At 44.8% G+C, this 21,967-nt stretch overlaps 1 protein-coding gene and 1 long non-coding RNA gene across 4 annotated transcripts in view; one reads left to right on the top strand and one right to left on the bottom strand.

Annotated features, from left to right (window-relative positions):
* lyst (lysosomal trafficking regulator) overlaps nucleotides 1-21,967 on the top strand; it is a 35,747-nt gene that overhangs the window by 10,325 nt on the left and 3,455 nt on the right. Inside the window, exons 6-48 of one of the 3 annotated variants that reach the window (XM_061286019.1) lie at nucleotides 103-2,194; nucleotides 3,148-4,069; nucleotides 4,156-4,341; nucleotides 5,018-5,186; nucleotides 6,768-6,976; nucleotides 7,069-7,135; nucleotides 7,311-7,420; nucleotides 7,918-8,287; nucleotides 8,364-8,520; nucleotides 8,600-8,773; nucleotides 8,849-9,009; nucleotides 9,227-9,417; nucleotides 9,794-10,039; nucleotides 10,329-10,502; nucleotides 10,677-10,826; nucleotides 10,917-11,054; nucleotides 11,136-11,334; nucleotides 11,413-11,541; nucleotides 12,149-12,773; nucleotides 12,883-13,057; nucleotides 13,144-13,313; nucleotides 13,408-13,638; nucleotides 13,729-13,895; nucleotides 14,240-14,392; nucleotides 14,540-14,701; nucleotides 15,077-15,268; nucleotides 15,507-15,724; nucleotides 15,815-16,024; nucleotides 16,584-16,760; nucleotides 16,863-16,939; nucleotides 17,016-17,204; nucleotides 17,380-17,525; nucleotides 17,617-17,713; nucleotides 17,864-17,925; nucleotides 18,056-18,111; nucleotides 18,252-18,404; nucleotides 19,001-19,245; nucleotides 20,199-20,265; nucleotides 20,344-20,500; nucleotides 20,867-21,007; nucleotides 21,082-21,299; nucleotides 21,370-21,600; nucleotides 21,776-21,965. In XM_061286019.1, coding sequence (XP_061142003.1) covers nucleotides 103-2,194; nucleotides 3,148-4,069; nucleotides 4,156-4,341; nucleotides 5,018-5,186; nucleotides 6,768-6,976; nucleotides 7,069-7,135; nucleotides 7,311-7,420; nucleotides 7,918-8,287; nucleotides 8,364-8,520; nucleotides 8,600-8,773; nucleotides 8,849-9,009; nucleotides 9,227-9,417; nucleotides 9,794-10,039; nucleotides 10,329-10,502; nucleotides 10,677-10,826; nucleotides 10,917-11,054; nucleotides 11,136-11,334; nucleotides 11,413-11,541; nucleotides 12,149-12,773; nucleotides 12,883-13,057; nucleotides 13,144-13,313; nucleotides 13,408-13,638; nucleotides 13,729-13,895; nucleotides 14,240-14,392; nucleotides 14,540-14,701; nucleotides 15,077-15,268; nucleotides 15,507-15,724; nucleotides 15,815-16,024; nucleotides 16,584-16,760; nucleotides 16,863-16,939; nucleotides 17,016-17,204; nucleotides 17,380-17,525; nucleotides 17,617-17,713; nucleotides 17,864-17,925; nucleotides 18,056-18,111; nucleotides 18,252-18,404; nucleotides 19,001-19,245; nucleotides 20,199-20,265; nucleotides 20,344-20,500; nucleotides 20,867-21,007; nucleotides 21,082-21,299; nucleotides 21,370-21,600; nucleotides 21,776-21,965 — 10,353 coding nt within the window. The remainder of the gene's footprint in view (nucleotides 1-102; nucleotides 2,195-3,147; nucleotides 4,070-4,155; nucleotides 4,342-5,017; nucleotides 5,187-6,767; nucleotides 6,977-7,068; nucleotides 7,136-7,310; nucleotides 7,421-7,917; nucleotides 8,288-8,363; nucleotides 8,521-8,599; nucleotides 8,774-8,848; nucleotides 9,010-9,226; nucleotides 9,418-9,793; nucleotides 10,040-10,328; nucleotides 10,503-10,676; nucleotides 10,827-10,916; nucleotides 11,055-11,135; nucleotides 11,335-11,412; nucleotides 11,542-12,148; nucleotides 12,774-12,882; nucleotides 13,058-13,143; nucleotides 13,314-13,407; nucleotides 13,639-13,728; nucleotides 13,896-14,239; nucleotides 14,393-14,539; nucleotides 14,702-15,076; nucleotides 15,269-15,506; nucleotides 15,725-15,814; nucleotides 16,025-16,583; nucleotides 16,761-16,862; nucleotides 16,940-17,015; nucleotides 17,205-17,379; nucleotides 17,526-17,616; nucleotides 17,714-17,863; nucleotides 17,926-18,055; nucleotides 18,112-18,251; nucleotides 18,405-19,000; nucleotides 19,246-20,198; nucleotides 20,266-20,343; nucleotides 20,501-20,866; nucleotides 21,008-21,081; nucleotides 21,300-21,369; nucleotides 21,601-21,775; nucleotides 21,966-21,967) is intronic. The other 2 variants (XM_061286020.1, XM_061286021.1) reach the window with 2 other exon arrangements.
* On the bottom strand, nucleotides 1,152-5,496 carry LOC133158673 (uncharacterized). The gene is made up of 3 exons (XR_009715266.1): nucleotides 5,312-5,496; nucleotides 5,004-5,222; nucleotides 1,152-4,608 (listed from the first exon to the last, which is right to left on the bottom strand). It is a non-coding gene; the product is annotated as an uncharacterized LOC133158673 (long non-coding RNA).

The following is a 21,967-nucleotide window of genomic DNA, read 5'->3' as shown; positions in this document are numbered from 1 at the left end:
AAACGTTCTGTGAGCTGCGTAGCCGTGTAATTTTTCTCTCTAAGGCGTGTTTTTGTTCTGTATTTCCAAAAGCTCACAAGCGACATTCCTCTATGTCGACAGATTTCACCCTGCCGTCGCTATTAGAGGTGTTCCTCAGCCGGGAGGTAAAGGCCGTGCCTCTTAGAGCAGGACAGAAGCCTGGGACAGATGAACAGGAAACTGGAAAGAGGCCGCGTGTCGGCAGTGGCACCTGGAAATCAAGGAGGTCACGTAGGACAGCCCAGAAATACTCTGTAAAGGATGCTCGGCGCTCCCAAGTTTCTACCTCAGATTCAGAAGCCAATGCTGAAGACAAGGCGGGCCCAAGTGGCACAAGGAGCAGAAGGTCGCATGGCTCTACCATCCGTGTACATCATCTCCATCATCGTTTGGAAGCCACGCAGTTAACGGACTCAGCGACCACCACCACGGAAACCATGAGCGCGCCATACCTTCATCCCAGGGTCTCTGGGTCTCACGCAATGGACACTGAAACTCTGACAGACCCAGCTGCAATGTCAATATTTAATCGCATGGAGAACTCACCCTTTGACCTCTGCTACGTATTACTTTCATTATTGGAGAAAGTGTGTAAATTTGATATGAGCATCAATCACAATCCTGGCTTGGCAGTCAGTGTTGTTCCAACTCTGACCGAGATCCTAACCGAGTTTGGAGATTGTTGCGGTCCAGGAGGTGGTGGAACAGGGGCCGATGAGCTTGCTGGGGGCTGGACAGAAGAGCCAATTGCATTGGTGCAGAGAATGCTTCTGCGCACCATTTTGCACCTGATGTCAGTTGATGTCAGTCAAAGTGAAACCCTTCCAGATAGCCTGAGACGCAGCCTGACCGACCTGCTACGGGCCACTCTAAAAATCCAAAGCTGCCTAGACAGACAGACCAATCCCTTTGCTCCTCGACCAAAAAAGACCCTACAGGAAGTCCAAGAAGATTTTTCTTTTTCCCGCTATCGCCACAGGGCACTACTCCTGCCTGAGCTTCTCGAAGGTGTATTGCAAGTCCTTCTGGGTTGCCTGCAGGCCTCAACACCCAACCCTTTCTTCTTTAGTCAAGCACTAGACCTCATTCATGAATTTGTCCAGCACCGTGGTCTGGAGCTTTTTGAGACGACAGTACTGCGTCTAGAGGAACTTGGGATGGCGAGGGATTCAGAAGTAGGAGGCGAGGCTTCAGATAGGCTACGAGGTTTAATTGCCGGGGTCTTCAAGATTGTAAGTGCAGTGAAGAAAGCAAAGTCAGAGCAGCTACATCAGTCTGTGTGCGCTCGACGTCGTCACCGACGTTGTGAATATTCCCACTTCCTTCATCATCACAGAGACCTGTCGGGTTTGCCTGTCTCCGCTTTTAAGTTGGCTGCCAGGCGGAACCCCTTTGAGGAGGACGGCGATGGGAAAGAAGGAATGGGGGGCGATGCAGTGCGTTACCCCGAACGCTGCTGCTGCCTGGCCGCCTGTGCTCACCAATGTCTGCGGCTCCTGCAACGCTTGTCGTCCAGTGGACCGGCCATATTGCAAGTACTGGCCGGGGTGCAGGCTGTTGGAATCTGCTGTTGCATGGACCCTCGTTCCGTGATACGGCCACTCCTGTACGCCTTCCAAGCGCCAGGTCTTCGTAGTTATCAGTCTCATGTTCTCAGTGTTCTCGGCAGACTAGTACTAGACCAGCTTGGCGGAGGACAGCCCTCGGAGAGAGCGAAGCTTGCTTCATGTAACATTTGCACTTTGGACCACAGTCAGTTGCCAGGCCTGGAGGAGACGCTACAACATGGGGAACTTTCGGCTATTTCTACCAGCCTATGCTACCGCTCCCAGGGGATTCTGCCAAGTGGAGGCAGCGCAGAGGACATGCTATGGAAGTGGGATGCCCTCGAGGCTTACCAAGAGCTCGTGTTTGGAGACGACTGGCACCTGAGCCAGCATGTCGCTGGTCACGTGTGCCACTTGACACTGCGTGGCAATGCTGTCGTGCAGTGGCAGCTCTACACACATATCTTCAACCCTGTTCTACAGCGAGGGGTCGAGCTAGCCCACCATGCCCAACAGCTTGGAGTATCTACAGTTTGTACCAAAGTCTGCGGCTATCACACACAGTGCCTGCCCATCGAGATTCTACTCGTATATCTGCAAGCATTACCCGCCCTTCTCAAATCCAGGTAAGTTATCCGATTTGTTCCCTCTGTTCATATTATTCTCTTCAGTACTACTTAAAGGCGTTAGGTGCTTTGAGTAATAGTGAGAAGATGATTATCTGAAAAATCTGTTAATTATCAGTTTTAAGGATAAAAAGGATGCTTGGTATTGATTATATAACATACATATAAAAAAATATATATATATTTTTTTTCATGATTGCCTGATTATTAAATCCATCCCATTGTCATTAGATCGGTCCAACCTTGTCATTGCTAATTGATGCTAATCAATAATTTAGCAAGGCTTTGTGGATAACAAGTGACCTGGGATACTATTGTTAGGTTTTGTGACAAGGGTACAGCGTTGGAGATCTGGAAAAGGCTGCAGTTTTCTAAAGCTGCATAGTAACATACACTCGACAGTTTGACTTTGTTTAGATGTTTTCGATAAGAGTTCTGTATTGGTACAGTGTATGTTCATAAAAGAATATGGTAACTCAAAAGTAACTTTAGAAAGGAAACAGTTTAAAAATGCATTTAGGCTCGAACCAATGTAGCCGGAAACCTTACTGATGGGTGAACACATTTTTAGTTGAATTAACCATGAAACAGAATTTTTCATTCATCACTGCCTGGTTATACCGATTTTGTCTTTGGCATGCGTTATAATTCAAAACCCAGACAAATTACAAGAAAACAGTAGTGTTTATCCGGTAATAATTTTGAACCATGTCTCACAATTAATGCAACAATTATTTTTTAAATAGAGCTGCAGGAGATGCTACATGTGACATGATCTTGAAAAACATTAGTAAACAGTAAACATTAAAAAGGAAACATTCCATTGGGATGACTATTTGTTTAGATAAAAAGGTTTTGCACTCTAGGAACTGAAGCACTGCTACACCTGTCATCTTATTGATTGATTGATTGATGGATTGATGAATTAATACTGACAAATATTTCCATCACAGGGTCATCCGAGATCTTTTCATCAGCTGCAATGGCCTCAACCAGATGACAGAACTAGTGTACCTTGACCAGACGTGCTCTTTAGCTTTGAAAGTATTTGAGATTCTGATAACCAGCTTCGGACACCAGCAAGCTGACAGCGCGCTCCAAGAGTTGGAGATAGCTGTTGCGGAAAAGAAGCCGACAATCTCGAACCTGGCTGAGGATTCGGGCTCTAGGGGATCTGGAGAGGGTCCTCAGAGCCTCAGCAAGTTCTATGAAGTGCTAAAGGAGGCATACCCACGCCACAAAAGTCGTAGCGGGCAGGGCCGTGGAGCAGGTCGTTGCCAAGCAGAGACGCACCTCCATGTCATTAACCTCTTCCTCTGTGTTGCGTTTCTGTGTGTTAGCAAAGACGCCGACTCTGACCGGGACTCTGCTAATGATTCGGAAGATACTTCGGGCTATGACAGTACAGCTAGTGAGCCTCTTGGTGGGCGCTTGGTATACCTGTCCCCAGACAGTGTGACCCTACCGTCCAAAGAACAGATCCGACGGGCAGCTGACATTTGGTCAGTGTGTCGATGTGTCTACCAGGCCAATCCTTTGTTCCAGAGGCAATTCTTCAGACTTGGAGGCTTGGATGTTTGTTTGCGCCTCATGAGCATGGTTATTCAGAAGCTTTCCTGTAAATCCAAGGATGGCAAAGCAAAGAAAAAGGAGCTCAAAGTCAAACGTAGCCCAGACTCCACCGTTGGAGTAGATGAGCAAGGTCAAGGTTCAATTAAGAGTACTCCAGCTGAGGGGAAAAGCAAAGATCCAGCCAAGAGGCTGGAGGAAGAGTGGCAGTTAGAAAGTATTCGCCTTCTTGAGGCCTTATTGGCGATTTGTCTAAACAGTGCCAACTCAGCCCTGCAGAGGACGGACTTGGAGCTTTCTTCTCAGGTATGCATCTTCAGCTATCAACCACAAAATACAAATATTCTGGTCATAGCGAGTGTCTCATGTATGGTATTATGTCTTCTCTGTAGCCCAAGTCAGTGGGAGATACCTTGTTAGAAATCAAAGAGCAGCTTTCTTGCTCGGGGGTGGTCAACTCTGACCTCGCCGTGCCACTCTTTGATTCTCTGCTGAGAGTAGCTTTGGCCGACGTGTCATCCACTCCCGATCCCCCTGAGGAGAAACCAGACAGGGTGAGTCCTGCCTTTGGAGATGCTGTAAGTGACATTATGCATTTTTCTTATCCTATCAACTCATGTAGTTTTATATAGTAGCGAAATTAGACACTAGAGAAAATAACAATACAAGATAATCGCATGACTTCATTTTTCCATTGATCAAGTTTTGATTCTCCTCAACAAAAATGCTTGTTCCAACACAGGATGGCTCATGCTTTTATAAAATAGATTTTACCCAATGCTGAAGCATGTTGTGCTCTCTCAGTGAGTCATGCAGAGCGTCCCAATGATCCAGCTGAATTTGTTCTGTGAAGCTCAAAGGTTATTCCGACGTCACAGTCAAATGATGTCACATGGATCCACATGTCTTGGCCTATTTTTTTTTTTACAGGAACTGAATTGTTCTTTATTGTCCGCCTCCACGGTGAATCAGTTGACACTTAAGACTTGTTTACTTGTGTGCACCCCTTCATGTCCTTTTGATGACGAGCGATGCAAAACAGGAACTAGGTTGCCTGCGAGCTGTACAAGTCAGCTAATAATAATTCATCTTATTTGTACTTCAGTTTTTACACATCCGTTAAACAATTTTAAATGGTTGGCATTTTGTTCACATTTGCTATTATTGAGATTAAAATGTATGGTTTGACGTTTTTTTTGTTTTCTCTCGCTTTGTCTGGCTTCCTCTTTTTTCCTCTCACCGTCTTTCTATCAGAAGTTCCAAGTGCTGGTAGAGGGGGCAGCTCCGACAGGCGATCTATCAGAGGAGGTGGACGGCGTTGCGAGCTGCAGCGTCAAGCCCCCTGGGGAAGAAGAGGAGGAGGAGGAGGGCTACGACGCCGACAGCGAAAGCAACCTTGATGACATGGACAACCAGGAAGAGGGTAGGACCACACTGCAATTCACTCATCCTTGAGAATCTGTAACATATCATTGAGATGGTCAAATAGCACTGCTATTTTTTTTATTAAATTTTTTATTTATTTATTTTTAAATTCAAAACACTCACCTCAGTCACAGGGAGTCATTTAAGTCTCAATCTATAAATCCTCTATATTTACATTCCTCTACTATTTATTTTTTGTCTGTAATAAACGTCAACAGAGGTAGTCTTGATAGATTGAGAAGTTGTGTATATTTCTCAACCTTTAAACCTGTTTATTTTTAACCTTGGGAAACAAAAACTGTGGAGCCTCCTCCTCCTTCCAGTAAACTGTACTTTCCTCAATAATGACAAAAATAAATTCTATGCCTTTTTAACTATGCTGCTTAAGCTATTCAAACTTCCTTTTCAGTATCATCCCTGCTATGATATTTGGCAATAGCAAATTCTGAATACTTGCATGACACTGCAAAACACTTTGTTTGCACTTTTTTCATGCACATATATATTTCTGCTTTGTTCTTGTCGGTTTCAGACAGCCAGCCTGATTAGACACATTCTCTCTTTCACCTCCTCAGAATACAGTCATTGTTTGGAGTTTTAAAACTGCAGGCTACTTAGTTCATTGCACCGCATGAGCTGGATCTTGTGATTTGTTAAATCTTCATTAAACATTTACTTCCTGGAAAACATTCTCAACCTTAAATCCAAAATACTGGCCTCGTTCAAAACTGATTGGATTAAAAATTCCTTCTTCTTAATTGCTCTCGTTTTAGTCGTCCCCTGTTGACACAATCTTGAGAAATTAGTCCAAATGTGAAATACTATATTACAATGAGGAAGTTAACTTAGAGGCTATTTATTTGTCCTATAAAGGTTACATGTTTGACCCTGTGTATTGTAATGTGCAGTATAGTGGTCATTTCCTTCAAACGGGACTACTCCCTTGTTTGTGCTCTGCAGAAGTTTTGGCAGAAAGTTGCAAAGCCCACACTGCCGCTGTCGAATCATAAGAATGAAGCTTCCGAATGTTGTTTTCTTTTTTGTTAGAATAACCTACAAATTATATATATATTTTTTTTTTTCACGCAAAATGAACAACTTTCCCCAAATTTATGATGACATTCATTGGGCAGTTAGCATTTCATTTAGGCCTGCATTTAAACTGTGTGTAACATTTAATGTTTTCAACAAAACAAGCTATTTACCTAAATTTGTATTTTAATCGAAGATCAAGATTGAACCAGATGCCGATTTGTTTGTGCAAGTGTGGAGGACAATTAAGCAGTGTGAACTTCAGGGGATTTACAACACTAAAAAAAAAAAAGGCTGTTTGACAAGGCGCGTGAGCATCTGCTGGGCTGCTCTCATTAAAGCACAAGGAAACTCTCCTTCTGCATTTTATCAGCCGCCACCAAGACAGCTACTTGGAGATGTAGCAGGCAATGCCTCTGGATGGTGAAGCTGTTTAAGCGTCCAGCTGGCCTTGTTCAAGTGCGGAGTCAGTCAGGAGAAGGTTTAAGATGTGTCCGTGACGGTGTTTCTCTGATTTAATGTCGTATCTCATTGGCTGCTCCCTCAGAGTTGAAGGTGGAGTCTGCGCAATGTGAATTTGCGACAGTGGCAGACGGTCCAGGGCGTGGCCTGCTGCTTTTCCCAGAGATCTGTACAATCCAGTTGCAACTACTGGCCACCGGCTCTCCAGACTTGGATGTCGTGAGTCATGTGTTTCACAGCCTGCTCGGTGCAGTTCGCGCCAACCACCGCAATGCCGCTCTACTCTATGACCAGGTCGGACTAACTTCTTCTTCTCCAAGTTTCTTAATTTTTCTTCACTCACTGGACTCTCATGTATGACTGACGACTTGATTTGATGCTCACAGGGAGGCGTCAAAACCATCCTGTCTGGTTTTCATAACATCCTTAGCCAAGCGGACCATTCACTTAAAGGTTTGTTTCGCATTTGTTTTAATCACAATTTTATTCATGCAAAAATGTGTGGATTTCCCGGATAATTTGGGACAGATTTTTGTCTGTGGAATTATGACGTTTAGAAATATTGCGATGTGCTTACCTTGATTGAAATACTCAATGTGTGTAATCTTGCTAATTGGTTTACATTCAGACTGCCAGACCGTTATAGTGGAGGTGCTTGTTGCCATGGTGAGCCAGCGAATCACAGCAGAGGAACTGGCTCTATTGATTCGTCTTTTCCTGGACAAGACCCCACCGACTGTAAGTAGTAAACCCGTCCATCACATATACAGGTCTGCATGTGGTTGGATAGCTTGTGGGCATGTATTTATTATGGCACCACCACGTGCTTTTTAGTGACGCTTTCTCCTGTATTCATGTCTTGGTTCTTGAAATACATCAATGCATTTTGCTCCCCTGTTGCTCAAACAATTAACACCCATGTGTCTAGAACAGATGTGCTGTCACAAATTGCCACCACAGTTTTGTGCTATCAGGCAGGAGATCTCATTTGTAGTCTCCCGAAACACGTTTCCAAAAAGGAAGATTGGAATGCAGTAACGTGCTACATGAGCTGCAAAGCTACAGTGGTGACAAAAAAATGTGTGGTTAAAAGCTCTTGAGGTCCAAACATTTCATCTTAGTTATTTGCATTTACACGTTTATTTTATCTTACTCTTTGCTTTACCTGAAAATGACATACAGTACTCAAAGTCAAAGAAACGGACGCTATCGTTTCTTATTATGTCTCTTCCCAGGAGATTCTACTCCAAGGCATCTTACAAATTGTTGAAGCCAATGTGAACATAGAGCCTCTTCACCTGCTGGACTTTCCAATAATCCTTGGGGCCTCAACACCTGGAGGAGTGTCACCTAGCTCCAGACCAAATGGCGCTGCTGGAGGGAAAAGTGTCGCTCTCCTCTGGAAGGGCAAACTATCTCCTGGTCGTTGGGAGGGAGACAGCGAGATCAGACCGAGTCACCTGCGTTCCTCTCCCTGGCACACTGCTCCTCTCCACTTGCCCCTAGTGGGGCAGAACTGTTGGCCTCACATGGCCAGTGGCTTCAGCGCCTCCATGTGGCTTAGGGTGGCCGAGCAAGAGGAAAGAGCAGCAAACATCGACAAGGGTGAGAAACACATTGTTGAATAAAAGTCATTGATACCAAGTCTGTACATTTCAGTATTTTTCTTCTCTTTTTCCAGAAAGGAGGAATCCTCCTGCTGCTGAGGCGCACCATGGCTCACCTCAGGCTACAAAAAGAGGAGCGGAAGAAGGCCTCATTCATATTCTATCCATGGGCTCCAAAGCACTCATGCTTCAAGTGTGGGCGGACTTCTTCACTGGCTCACTCACATTCAGGTGAGTGTTCGAATACGCCGGCGTTCCTATGAGGCACAACCTTAGTCAAGTTTTATATTTGAGTACACTGCTCCCACAGGGTTTGTATCGACCCAAATGACGAGATAAAAGCGGGGCTGTTGGCGCAGGCAGACTCTGTCGAGGGGCTCCTCCAGCCCGGCCAATGGCAGCACCTCGGCCTCACTTACACCCAACAGCCCGAGGGCAAGAAGAACATCCATGGTCGTGTGGTTGTCTGGGTCTGTGGCATCATGTAAGTACAAATATGGTGAAGTAAACGTATGAGAAATCGTTGGTAACCAAAACGTAAGCCTCCTCTCTGTTTCAGGAAATGTGAAGTTTTCTTGGACTACACCTTACCCCGTAAAAGCAGTTTATCCTCTGACAGCAACAAGACCTTCTGTATGTTGGGCCACTGTATCCCATCATCTGAGGAGCTTACAAAACAGCATTTAAACTGGAGCATGGGAACTGTTCTCCTCTTCAATGGTAGGACTTTTGTTTTATTCATTTGTCTCACCTCACTAACTTTGAGACACAATTTGAGTCTCTGCAACGCATTGTTTGTATACAGTGACACGCACAAAAATAAAACAGCTAACTACGTCACATTTCTCTGAAAGGGCTTCTACTTCCTCATGTTGAGTCACAGTCGGATTTTTTTGCATCTCTGAAATTCAGGAATTTTATTTCTCACCTTTTCCAGGGGCCAGAGTAGGGCCTGAGGAGGCCTTCTTCCTGTACACCAGTGGGCCCGACCTCACCTCAATCATGCCCTGCAACTATGGCAGACCTACAGGGTCGTTCTCCAAGTTTGTCACTCAGGAAGCACTCAGGTGTGACAGCGTACGAGAACTTCTGATGAAAAGCAAGGATGTGGACACAACAACCTTAGTGGTAAGTCTTGAACCACAACTGGGAAGAATTATTGTTGAATTTGATGGTTTGTGTGGATTGCGCCTTAACAATTATTCGTCATTACCGACACACCGCAGGGAGTCACTTTTCCTCAATGGAAAAAGATATCCTCAGCTAATTCATTGAGAACGAAAAACAGTCCTCTTGTGGTAATTGCTAATGAAGTTGAGGTTAATGCCTTTGGTGATTGGAAACGGAAAAGAGCGGAAGCCGGAGAGGAATAAGTGGCAAGCTTTTTTCTTTCTAACAAGCCAACATCAGTTCGAGAAACGACGAGTGTTAGCTGAGCTCAGTCCACTCACGATTCTGTCCCAATAGGTCAAATAAAGTCCAAGTTGAATCTGTTTTATCACAGGAGAGCCTGGCAGTTGTGTATGCTCCCAGCAGTCCGAGGGTCTATACTATCTATGAACCCGTAATTAGACTGAAGGGACAAGCCAAGACGGTGGTTACCCAGCGGCCCTTCAGCTCCAGAGAAGTGCAAAGTGTTTCCTTAGAGCCAAGCGCTCTCAAAGCTCTGCTGCCAACTCAAACCCAAGGCCTGCAAAGTGTCCTGCATAAGATCGGAGGGACAGGAAATATTGTCTTCCTCTTTGCACAGGTCAGAGAAGCCACACATGAAATTACTAAAAAAAAATAATAATGATAATATTACAGCACCAGTCAGAACTTTGAATACACATGCATCTTTAATGTTGCAGTATCTACAATGCAACTGCTAATTTAAAGATAAATCCACTAGAGAAGCCATGTTTGAACACCAAACTTTTATACTGTGAAATGTGTTACTTACTTATCCTAACATGTATTTGTGAGCCAACATGCGTGCATCTTTTCTCCTGTGCCGGGTGAAGACGAATTCTAACCACAGATTGAATTTTGTTCCTTAGACGGTGGAGTTGAGTGACTGTGAGATGACCCAGGCTTTGGCCTTGCAGATACTCTTGTCTCTGACCAAATTCAACCAGCATCGCATCCATGAAATGGACTATTATCATGGCTACTCTATGATACACCAAGTTCTCATCAAGTCCAAATGTATCGTTGGATATCATATGCTGAAAGTAAGCATTGGATTTCCAGATTATACACTGATTATGTGCATTAAGGGCTCTTTATTTAACTGTCAAGATGGGTTTTCCCCTCCCAGTCTGCATTTAAAGGTTAAAACATTTGTTCTCATTTGAGTCACAAACACTGTGCTGTTTAATTTGACGGCCACCGAATGTTTTCTCCAGACTTTGTTGGATGGCTGTTGTAGCAGACCTGTCTTAATCCTGACGGATGACGGGCAGTTCCGATTAGACACGGAGTCCATTGCTGTGGTGCAGGACATCAGACTGCTCTCGGACATCTTGTTGGACTGGAAAATCTGGGCAAAAGCAGAGGTGAACGCAAATATAAATGTCTCAATTGGAGTTTGCAGCAGGTACAACACCACAAATTAGTAAACAGTATCTGGTTTTTTTTTTTTTTAGTGTGGTGTGTGGGAGACACTTCTGGCTGCGTTGGAAATCCTGATCAGGGTGCATCATCCTTACCAGGTCTTAAACATCCGTCAGTTCCTGAAAGCTGAAGTGGTGGACCGTTTCTTGCTAACTTGCCAAGTGTTACAGGTGTTTCAAGCAAAAAATAGTCATTATAGCGCCATTAATTGTATCTGAGCAACCGTAACTTATGCTGGTATTTGTCTTCAGGAGCATCGGGACGAGCACCTGACTGCCATCCCGCAGGACGTTTGTTTGTCTTTTGTCAAAATAATCCAGGAAGTGCTAGGATCACCACCTGATCTGGACTTGCTAAAACTTATCTATAATTTCCTGCTGGCAGTTCACCCACCTACTAACACCTACGTTTGCCACACTCCTTCCAGCTTCTACTTCTCACTGCACATAGGTGAAGAGTCAGCAGGGGAATGTAACTACAAACATATGTGACTTGTATTCATTGAGCTCTTTTAATATCATTTGTCAGATGGGAAGCTGTACCATGACAAGTTGCAGTCTATTATTTACCTGCGGCACTCAAACAGTGGAGGGAAGTCCGCCAGCAGCTCAGTGGTGTCTCTTTCCCCAATTGTCTTTACCGATACTCCCCATGAAGGTAAGCCTGTTTCAATTGCTCCTTTAAAACGCTCCAGGGGGTTGTTGGAATAGCGTACAGCAGTTTGGAATAAGTACAATTGAGCAGTTTGGGCTTTTGTCTTGGCAAATTTGTGTGGAGACTTTTCACACAATTAGAGCTCACAAGCATGGAGACATAGCATGTTAAAAAGGTTACTCATTGTATCTTTAAAGGAAATGCCACGTTCCCATGAACCTATTGAGAAGTTTATTCAAAGGAACGATACAGCTTTGGAGGACGCAGCTGAGAATTTTGTCCTGCTACCAGATGACAGTGAAGGCCATCTGAGGCAAAAAAGTGCACATGGCCTCAATTTCCTCTTTGGAAACATTAATAATGCTATCTACTAAAAACGTTACTTGCTACATTGGCTGTTTTTTTTCTCTCTCTCTTATCTGGTCATGTAATATATGTGGCTTCTAAACCTCTTTGCTTAATAGAGCCAGTGATGTTAGAATATTTGTCCATATTGTATTCCTGTGTCATGGGCCAGTACTATTAATTGAGTGACTCCACACTATTGTTGTTTGTTGCTGCAAAGTAGAAGCGAGTTACACAGTACTCAATATGTTGTTTATTTTTTTAGACCATATCCTTGGTCCATCGCCTGAGCACGGGGGTGATGATCAATCCTTACGCCCACCCAGCCTTGCACCGTCGCCTTATTCATCCCCTTTATTGACACCCCGCCTCACTCACAGTGGCGTGAATGAGACTCGGGACATCGAGCGGGAGTCGCTGACCGCCCAGCATGCTCTGGGCAGTACCGAAACGCTCAAGAAGGGAGGAGGTGACGAGCAGCTCCTCAGCAGTTGTGAATCCGCCAAGACGATTTGTGACTCGAGGGACATTGGTAATGAAGGATCTCGACGCACCCCATCTATCAGCGTGGAGGAGGAGCGGGACGAGGCTACGGAGGTGGACAGCTTGGCAGAAGGGAGTGTAGGCGTGGTGGAGTCCGAGGAAAGGTTGGACTGGGCCAGTGATGAGGCGCCTCGACGCCCTGACAGCTTAAAAGGTATCCAATCCTTCCAGAGGAGTCACAGCAACCTGGCCAGTCTGGGATTGGCTTTTCCGGCTCCGAATGGCTCATTGGCAGTCAGTCGCTGGCCCAGTGCAGCCGATCGAAGCTCTGTACCCGAGGACTGGGAAAGTTACACCTACTCTCCCGGATGCGAGAGAGCACACAGCAAAATGGATTCCAATGACCGGTATGTGGAAAGCTTTTTTCATTTGACTTGGAGCAGCAGTAGCTCATCCATAAACGCTCGCGCTTAAGAACCCAAACTAGGGCACTGAATCACAAACTCTGTGTTGCAGTACGGAGGACTGCTTACTTCTTATCTGCTGTGGCCTCTATGACCTTCTGAGGGGTGTCCTACTACTGTTGCCGGACCTCATGCTTGAGGAGGTTATGGACAAACTGATCCAGCCTGAGGCCCTAACTGTCCTGGTCAACCACTCATCACCTCTCATCCAGCAAGGAGTTATGAAGGTCAGCCCTGTTTTCCTACCTATGATTTCTTTGTGTTTGACTTAATTATGAAAGACTCCTCATGATATGTCACTTCTTTTTCCTAGCTGCTGGATGCATACTTTGGCCGAGCCAACAAGGAGCAGAAGGAGAAATTCCTGAAGAATCACGGTTTCTCCCTGCTGGCCAACCAGCTGTACATCCACCAGGGCAGCCAGGGGCTCATCGAGTGCTTCCTTGAGATGCTCTTTGGACGGCCTGTGGGCCTGGAGGAAGAGTATGTTTATCTGCAAGTCTTTAATGTACTAATAGCCTACATGAAAAACCATCTGCTGTTTAAACTAATCTATTTTTACTCCATAACTGTCTAGTCTGGATCTGGAGGAAATGGAAACCATTTCGCCTTTCACAAAGCGTTGCATCATCCCAGTCTTGGGTCTTATTGAGAACTCCCTGTGCGAGAACTCTTTGGTGCACAACATCCTCTGCATGCTACTGCAGCTCCTCAACGCCTGCCCCAAGCTGGCAGACATCCTGCTCGATCACGGGCTGCTCTACGTGCTCTTCAACACCCTCTCCACCCTCAATGGCATGGAGACCTGGTAGGCCAGCTAGAATGATGAATCATTTCATATCTTAATATCTTATCGAAATCGCAAGACCCTATCATGGAATTGATATTTTTCTTGCAGCATTCCCCTGAATGATTACAAGCTCCTGGTTTGCGACATCCAGCAGATGTTAGTTGCTGTAACCATCCACTCCTGCAGCTCTTCAGGGTCCCAGTACTTCCGCATCATTGAAGACCTCATTACCTTGCTCGGTTACATGCAGACCAGCAAGATGCGGCGAACGCAGGGTAAGGATTGGATTCTTGAAATGCAAAGCACATCCGGAGTTTATCAGCGTTCAGCGTACTATTCACATATTGCATCGAGCCGTCACGCTCTGCCGCACACCAAAACGGAGCTCATTACCTACAACTACAGAGCGAACGGAAAGGTCATTCGTCCATTTGTAATCGTTTTTATTTTCACTTAATGAGTCCGTTCTTTTTTTATGCTGTCTAATTTATTAATCAATCTGTGGATCCTGCAGCTTTTTAAAAGCATTGAACTGTTTATGTGTTGAGCTAAAATTCCATCATTGTTGCTCATCTGTGCATAGCAGTGCTGACTTGTTTTTTCACCTGCTCACTTCTAGAGATGGCAGTTGCTTTGCAGTTTCGTGTCCTTCAGTCGGCTATCGAGTTTATAAAGACGACAGCCAATCAGGCACCTCAAAAGCCGAGCAGCCCCCATAATGCGCCGAGCTCGCCTCATCACACCATTTACCAGAAACGAAAGAGCATTGCAGGTGAGTGCGGAAGACTGGAGCCACGTTAGCAAAGTGACCCCTCTTGTTTTTGTTTTGATTTGTTGTTAATCATTATCTAGGTCAAACTCTCCACATATCTCAATTGTTTTTTTTGTTGAACGATCCTCTCCTCATCCCAATTTGAAGGTTCCATTGCCTTGAAAGACTCCATTATCCCTCGCATCCCCAGGCAGCACTACTGCTCCTACGGCCAGATCCCCTTACCCTCTCCCTTCAGCTTCCTGTCCCAGGACTCCCCCCTCCCCTCCCCCACTGGGGCTCCATCCTACATGCTCCACTGTGATGCAGGTAGCTGGGACTCCGGTCCACAGCCGAGAACATTGTCCCAGACTTAGGACATGTTTCCAAATGTTGCAGTGAGCTCAATCTCTTTTCTCTGCAACTCACTTGGGGTTTTAATCTGCCCGGTACCTTCATTCGCTACTGGTGCTTTGTTAGTGTGTGCATGTTTTTGATGAATGAATGCTTGACTAAATCAGTGTCAAGGATTCCTGCCCAGATGGTATTTTGATCACTGAAACTTCCCGCTTTCCTGTGCGCACAGTGATTTTTGACCTGCGTTTTGTTTTGTTTTCTCTGCACCTCAATAGAGCCATGTGTCCACTCATTTTTACAAGTCTCAGGTTTGCACTTTCTCACTTGCACTCTCACCTTTTCTTGCAGGCCGGCGTCGCTTCTCGTTAGCCCAGACCGACTCTTTGCTGATGCGGATGCGCTCCGTGGCCAGCGATGAACTCAACCAGATGATGCAGAGGAGGATGAGCCAGGAGAACCCCATCCGTGCTAGCGAGACGGAGTTTGTGCAGCGGCTGCAGAGGCTTGTGGTCCTTGCTGTCAACAGACTCATTTATCACGGTGAAACTATGTTTTGTATTATAGATGCACTTCCGTGGTGATTATTGGTATGCTTAAATGATGGTGTTATATCTTCAAGGACCGTTAAGTGCTTGGATTTTAGATGCAGGTGCTAGCAATTATTTTATTGGTTACAAATATCTATTTGTCTGTATGGTTAAACTTTTTCGATGGACAATTAATTGCTTTATCTGATTTTTTTATCTTTGTCTAATCCACTTGCTTGTTTTCATTTTAGATGTCAGTCAGGATTTGTTTGACCTGCTCAACATTCCAGATTCCCCAGACCAACAAGTTTTCACACCAGAACTGGGAGACAATTCTCACGAAGAGAGCAGCTCTGCCTCTGCCTCTGCCCCTCACTCACCTACTCCTTTCACATTGCCACCTGCCAGCAAAAAGAGTTTGCAGAAAGACATTCTTCAACTCATGATGGATGGAATCAAAATAAGCCTGGTAAGCTGTAAAACATGTTTTTTCTGATTGCGATTTTTTTTTTTAATGGCCGTAATGGATTGAACGTTATTGTCGCATTTGCATTCTCAGGGCAGTACTGGTCGAGGAGGAGCGCCGCATCAGCAATGGCGAAGAATCCTATGGTCATGTCGGGACACGTTCCGGGTCCAGATCGGTCGCCTGTTGGTGCACACATTGAGTCCTGCCCGTCCCTTGTCTGACAGGAAAGAAGCATTGGAATTTGTTCTTGAGCCAAGACATTTGGATATCCTTAAGGAGAGCCTTAGCCCCGGTCTAGAGGTACGTGAAAGTGTCTTTCAGGTCGCCGTTTATTTTAAAATCAACCAGTCGCAGAAATTCATGTTTGGATTTTAGTCATTTGAACTGATGGCAGGGGGGGGGGAGAAAAGCAGAAATGGAACATACTGTGATATAGGAAAGGGTCAGGCTTTTCAACACATTATAATCGATGGCTTTTTAGATAATTGTAGTATTATATCACAAGTTTTTGTTAAATTTCCGCAATACCTAAAAAAGCCACAAGGTGACACTACAGCTTTGTGAACACATGTCTTGTTAGCTCTCTATGCCTTTTGTTTTTAGGTATTACTAGGAATCTTCGAAAGGAGAGTACTTTTATTTTAGGTTTGCTTGGCTTTTCTTGAACAATTATGGCTAAAAAGACAATTATTGAATGTCGGGCACTGTCACAGAGCGTATTGTGGTCGATTATTCGCAAGTTTCACTGTATCTCCACCCTTCTGATAGATTTGCTTGCTCTTTATCAAGAGTCAACTACATGCCACATATCTCTTTTCATAACACGTGACTCATATGCAAATTAACCTCTCTCTCATAGCATGGACCCAAGTTGTCACTGTACCTTTATGAAATGCTGCACGACCATAAGGACAACCTGACCAAAGATGAGCAGAATGCTGTGGGCGTATTCATGACCTCGCTCAAGCTCTGTGGTCACCGCTGCATCCCACCCAACGTTCCACACAAGCAGGATCTACTCAAGGCCATTAAAGAGGCAAGCCTTTCAACAGCAGCAGGCATGCATGCCTGCCTTGTCTTAATTGGATAATGCCAAGAATGTAAGTTGAGTTGTTTACTCATAATGTACTTCATACAGGAAAAATTAAAGTATGAAGCAGAGGAGAATACAAGCAAGGTAGCATGGGAAAAGAAAATGGCCAACACCCAAAAGAAGTGAGTGCAAATCACAATATTGAAACAATTTAATCTTTTAGTAATGTAAGTGTGAGTATTTTTCTTTCCTTTGCAGTCTCATCCAGAGGCTCGACGGAAAGTCCAAAGACATTTCCAAGATCGCGGCTGACATCACGCAGAATGTGTCTTTACGGCAAGGTATGGAGAGAAAGAAAGTCATCCAGCACATCAGAGGCCTCTACAAAACAGACCTGAGCGCCAGCCGCCACTGGCAAGAGTTGGTGCAGCAGCTTACGCATGACCGGTGGGCGCACAACTACATCTTTGAGCTGGGAGATATGTGCTATTCATTTGTTAAGTTAGCTGGGATAAGCTCGTACTTTGTGATTTCAAGTACATCTTTTGTCGGACCAGTCCTGGATTTTTTTGGACGTACCTCATATATTTATGTCAATGATTTGTTTTTGGCCTTTTTCCAGTGCGGTCTGGTATGACCAGACCTCCTACCCTACGTCCTGGCAATTGGACCCAACTGAAGGGCCAAACCGTGAGCGGCGGCGACTGCAAAGATGCTACCTCACCATCCCAAACAAATACTTGCTCAAAGACAGACGTAAGCCAGAAGGTGAAAATGCGTTTAAGTGGTGTTGAAGTTTTTTTTTTTTTTTCTCTCCCATTTGTCTGCGATCTCATCCTGATCCACTTGCCTCATATAGACGCAGTGAAGCCGCCACTGTCATTCCTGTTTGAGGATAAGACGCACTCGTCTTTCTCCTCCACCGTGAAAGACAAAGCCACTAGCGAACCCATCAGGTACACTATGTTTATCTTCCTCTGATCTCAAAAACAGAATGTTCTGAGGAGGACAATAAAAAGTGTAATCGAGCTGTTTTGCTCAGAGACATTCCATCACTGCTTTATCTGGAACTGTGTTGATAAGAAATAGCTTTTTATTACTCTCAGGTTTACCAGGCGCTGCATGAGTGTGGCCCCCTCCAGAGAGACAGCAGGAGAGCTGCTTCTAGGTAAGACAAAGTGTTCCGAGATAACTGCGCTCAAGAATGCGTGCGGTCTCCGCTCACACACGAGGGAAGTTAGTCATTGTTTGCCATTCTCCCGTTGCATCGTTCTTACCGGCCTTGTGATGTCTTGCAGGGAAGTCTGGAATGTACTTTGTCGAGGACAATGCTGCAGACGCTCACGATGGTCAGGTAAGGCTGTCTATGCTGCCCGGATGGAGTCAGCAATGTTTGTGTTAGGAGTTCTAAAAGAACAGAATGACAGTTCGTGTTGAACTCGAAATACTTTCAAAGGATATTTTGGAAGTAACTTTATCAACACTGTTGAACAGAGCCTTCACGGTGAGACAGAAGCACCGTCTTTCTCCTGGACATATGAGGAGATCAAAGAGGTGCACAAGCGATGGTGGCAGCTGAGAGACAACGCTGTGGAGATATTCCTCACCAACGGACGAACACTGCTCTTAGCTTTTGACAACAACAAGGTAAAAGGCTGTCAATTTGTTACAGTCCAACACAGCGTGTACTATCCTGACAAATATGATGAAAACTATTTACTTTCCATCAGTTTGTATATAAGTACAAAAACTTTACAATGGCAAAAACCACCACAAGATCAGTTGGGCAAGTACAAGGCTGAGCCTGACCAAGTCCTAACTTCATTATTTGACTATTTACATACACTGCAAAGTGCTTTCTCCATTGGTGGATACTTTAATAGGGAAAGTGATTAAACCACTCAGGGGTAAAATTGGCCTTGCATCCACATCAAGATTGTGGTCCTAAAGGAACTAAATATTTTATTAGTGGGCAGCGTAGTGGACTGGTGCTTAGCACGTCTGCTTTAGAGTTTTGAGACGCTGGATTTACTTGTGGGGGTTCTCTCAAGTTACCATGGCTTTGTCAGAGCTTGCAAAGATGCAAGTGAGTTGAAGTGACGAATACATTTTCCATAAATTACATTGTTGTTTGTATGACGCCTGTTTCTCACCCAAAGTCAGCAAAGTCCACACCCAATCGAGTAGCAGTATGCCAAACATTAATCATGCATGATGTCACTTTTTATTTTTCCTCTCCAAAGTTCCGTGACGACGTGTACCACAACATCCTGACGTCCGATTTGCCCAACTTGCTGGAGCACGGCAATATCACGGCACTCACGCAGCTGTGGGGCTCGGGGCAGATCTCCAACTTTGAGTACCTCACACATCTCAACAAGCACGCCGGCCGCTCCTTCAACGACCTCATGCAGTACCCGGTGTTCCCTTTCATCCTGCGAGACTATACCAGTGAGACGCTAGATCTGCAGGACCCCAACATCTACAGGTCAGTGTAATATTTTGCTTGCTTTGCTTATGTACCACTCTTGCAATTTCTACACAAATATACTATGTGTAGCTTCAATAAAATGTCCGCTCTTCATGTAAAAAAATTATAAAACAGCACTTTGCAATTTAATTGTCAAAAATTAAAAACAACCCCATTATTGTTGGGAGAATTCAAAGTATTGTTATTGTGAACTATTGCTAATTATTGTTAACACATTTAAACTAAGACATTTTGTCACCCCATAGACTTGATTTTTTTTTTTTAGGCTTGTTCGATTTAATGTTACTAAACACGGCAGTTTAATATTCCAAGGAAACATGTCATTTTTATTTCCATTAGATATTAAATGTTGCGTGTGTATGTGTGCATGAAGAACTTAACTTACAAACAGATAAAACTAAAATAGTTGTTTGAACACAAGACATCTAAAATGTGTTATAAAAGAAGATATGATGAACTCAAAGTTGTGAGATTAAACTTTGTGAATAAATGAATACATATTTGCAAAATGAAAGCCTTTGTTTTTGTTTGGTTTACAATTCCCTATGTGTAGTCAGAGAAGATTTAGAAACCTCTCCTGAGCTTCTGCTGCTTTGATTGTTGTTTAGAATTCAGTGCAGCAGTGCTCCTGCAAAGAGTGGTGTTGGCCAGCATCTTTAGAATAGGTGAAAAATAAGACATAAAAGCAAGAACTTAAAATTAATAATAAATGTGCAAATGAAACTTGCAAATCAAAGCTGACGTGTAATTTTGAGACTTAAATAATTCACAACCATTTTCAATACAGCCATCCAATGCTCTAAATTTAGTAGATGAAGAATTGATGACATGACTTAGTCTTTTATCACTTTCGAGTCTGTCATTTCTAACTGCTACATGGCCATTAAACAAATAAATTAAACTCATTTCTGTGAGTAAGACTGACCTACTACTGTGTCTCTGCCATTCAGGAATTTGAGCAAGCCGATCGCCGTCCAGTCCAAAGAGAAAGAAGATCGCTATGTGGACAATTTCAGAGTAAGACCTACCCCTGTGTTCATGTTTTTTTTGTGCATGTGGCTTAAAATAAAAACACTGTGTGTTTGCCTTGTGTAGTATTTGGAAGAGGAGTACAGGAAAGGCATCCGGGAGGACGACCCCATGCCTCCCGTTCAGCCATACCACTACGGCTCTCACTACTCCAACAGCGGCACCGTGCTGCACTTCTTGGTCCGAATGCCTCCTTTTACCAAGATGTTCCTAGCCTACCAAGGTGAGTCACTGCTTTTAGCCTCCTCACCAAGGATTTGCATCTACACAACACGTGTAGTTTAAACTAGCTCCGTAAGTGTTGGTGGTTCTTTAATGGCAGCTTGTCTCTGGAATCTCACCAGTGGTGCTTTTAGTGATTGCAACAGCCACGAAAGGTTGTTTTGTCTTTTATACGCGTCCTTCGTCTCATCTTTCCCGTTCTCGCCTAATTACCTTTTTTATTCATCCGATCTCTCTTGTGATCATCAGAGACGTCTTTATTTGACTGCAAATGTATTCAGCAAGCGCTGGTGTCTAAGGTCATGAAAGGGCGCCGGTCCAATCACTGAATCGAGTTTGTAATTACATTGTCTTTGGTCCTAATCAGATCAGAGCTTTGATATCCCGGACCGGACGTTTCACTCCATGAACACCACGTGGCGGCTCTCGTCCTACGAGTCCATGACGGATGTGAAGGAGCTTATCCCAGAGTTCTTCTATCTCCCAGAATTCCTGGTCAACAGAGAGGGTCAGTATGTTTACGCTCACTTTTAAAAGCTGACAATCTTCTCTCTAAAACATCTTTGCCGGTTTCCTCAACAGGTTTTGATTTTGGCGTTCGTCAGAACAGCGAGAGGGTAAACCATGTGAATTTGCCTCCCTGGGCCCGGAACGACCCACGTCTCTTCATCCTGATTCACCGTCAGGCGCTGGAGTCGGATCAGGTTTCTCAGACGCTGTGTCAGTGGATCGATCTGGTGTTTGGACTCAAGCAGAAAGGAAAAGCTGCCGTCCAGGCTATCAACGTTTTCCACCCAGCTGTAAGAATGCCTCATCACACTCGATCCGAAATTGAAGGACTGGTGCTTAGATTTCTGTTAACTTCCATAGACCTATTTCGGTATGGACGTTTCGGCGGTAGAAGACCCGGTACAAAGAAGAGCGCTGGAAACCATGATCAAGACATACGGACAGACTCCTAGGCAGCTTTTCAACGCCTCCCACATCAGCAGGGCCGGACCCAAGCTCATGATGGAGGGCGAGCTGCCCGCCGCCATGGGTCTCCTGGTTCAGCTCGCCTTTAGAGAAACCAGAGAGCAGGCCAAGGAGATTGTCTGTCCGGTAAGAAGGATTGATTTGATGAGGTTGAGGATTTTACATGCGCTCCTGGTGTCCGCTGTGCCGCCTTTCTTTCAGACAAAGTCACTTGTGTTGGGCTTCAGCATAAGCGTTACAGGAAACAGATGGATGGATGAATGCACGTTTTCTCCAGCAATGCACTCTTTCTGTCCCACAGAGCCCACTGCCATGGATCAAAGGTCTGAAGTGGGGCGAGTACGTGGGGTCTCCCAGCGCTCCTGATCCGGTCGTGTGCTTCAGCCAGCCTCATGGCGAACGGTTTGGATCACTGCTGGCCCTGCCTACGCGGGCTATCTGCGGCTTGTCACGCAAGTTCTGCCTCTTGATGATTTACAGCAAGGAGCAGGGT

This window comes from Syngnathus typhle, linkage group LG8 (assembly GCF_033458585.1).
Source record: "Syngnathus typhle isolate RoL2023-S1 ecotype Sweden linkage group LG8, RoL_Styp_1.0, whole genome shotgun sequence".
Lineage (NCBI taxonomy): Eukaryota > Metazoa > Chordata > Actinopteri > Syngnathiformes > Syngnathidae > Syngnathus > Syngnathus typhle.
This window is presented reverse-complemented; position numbering and strand designations above follow the sequence as displayed.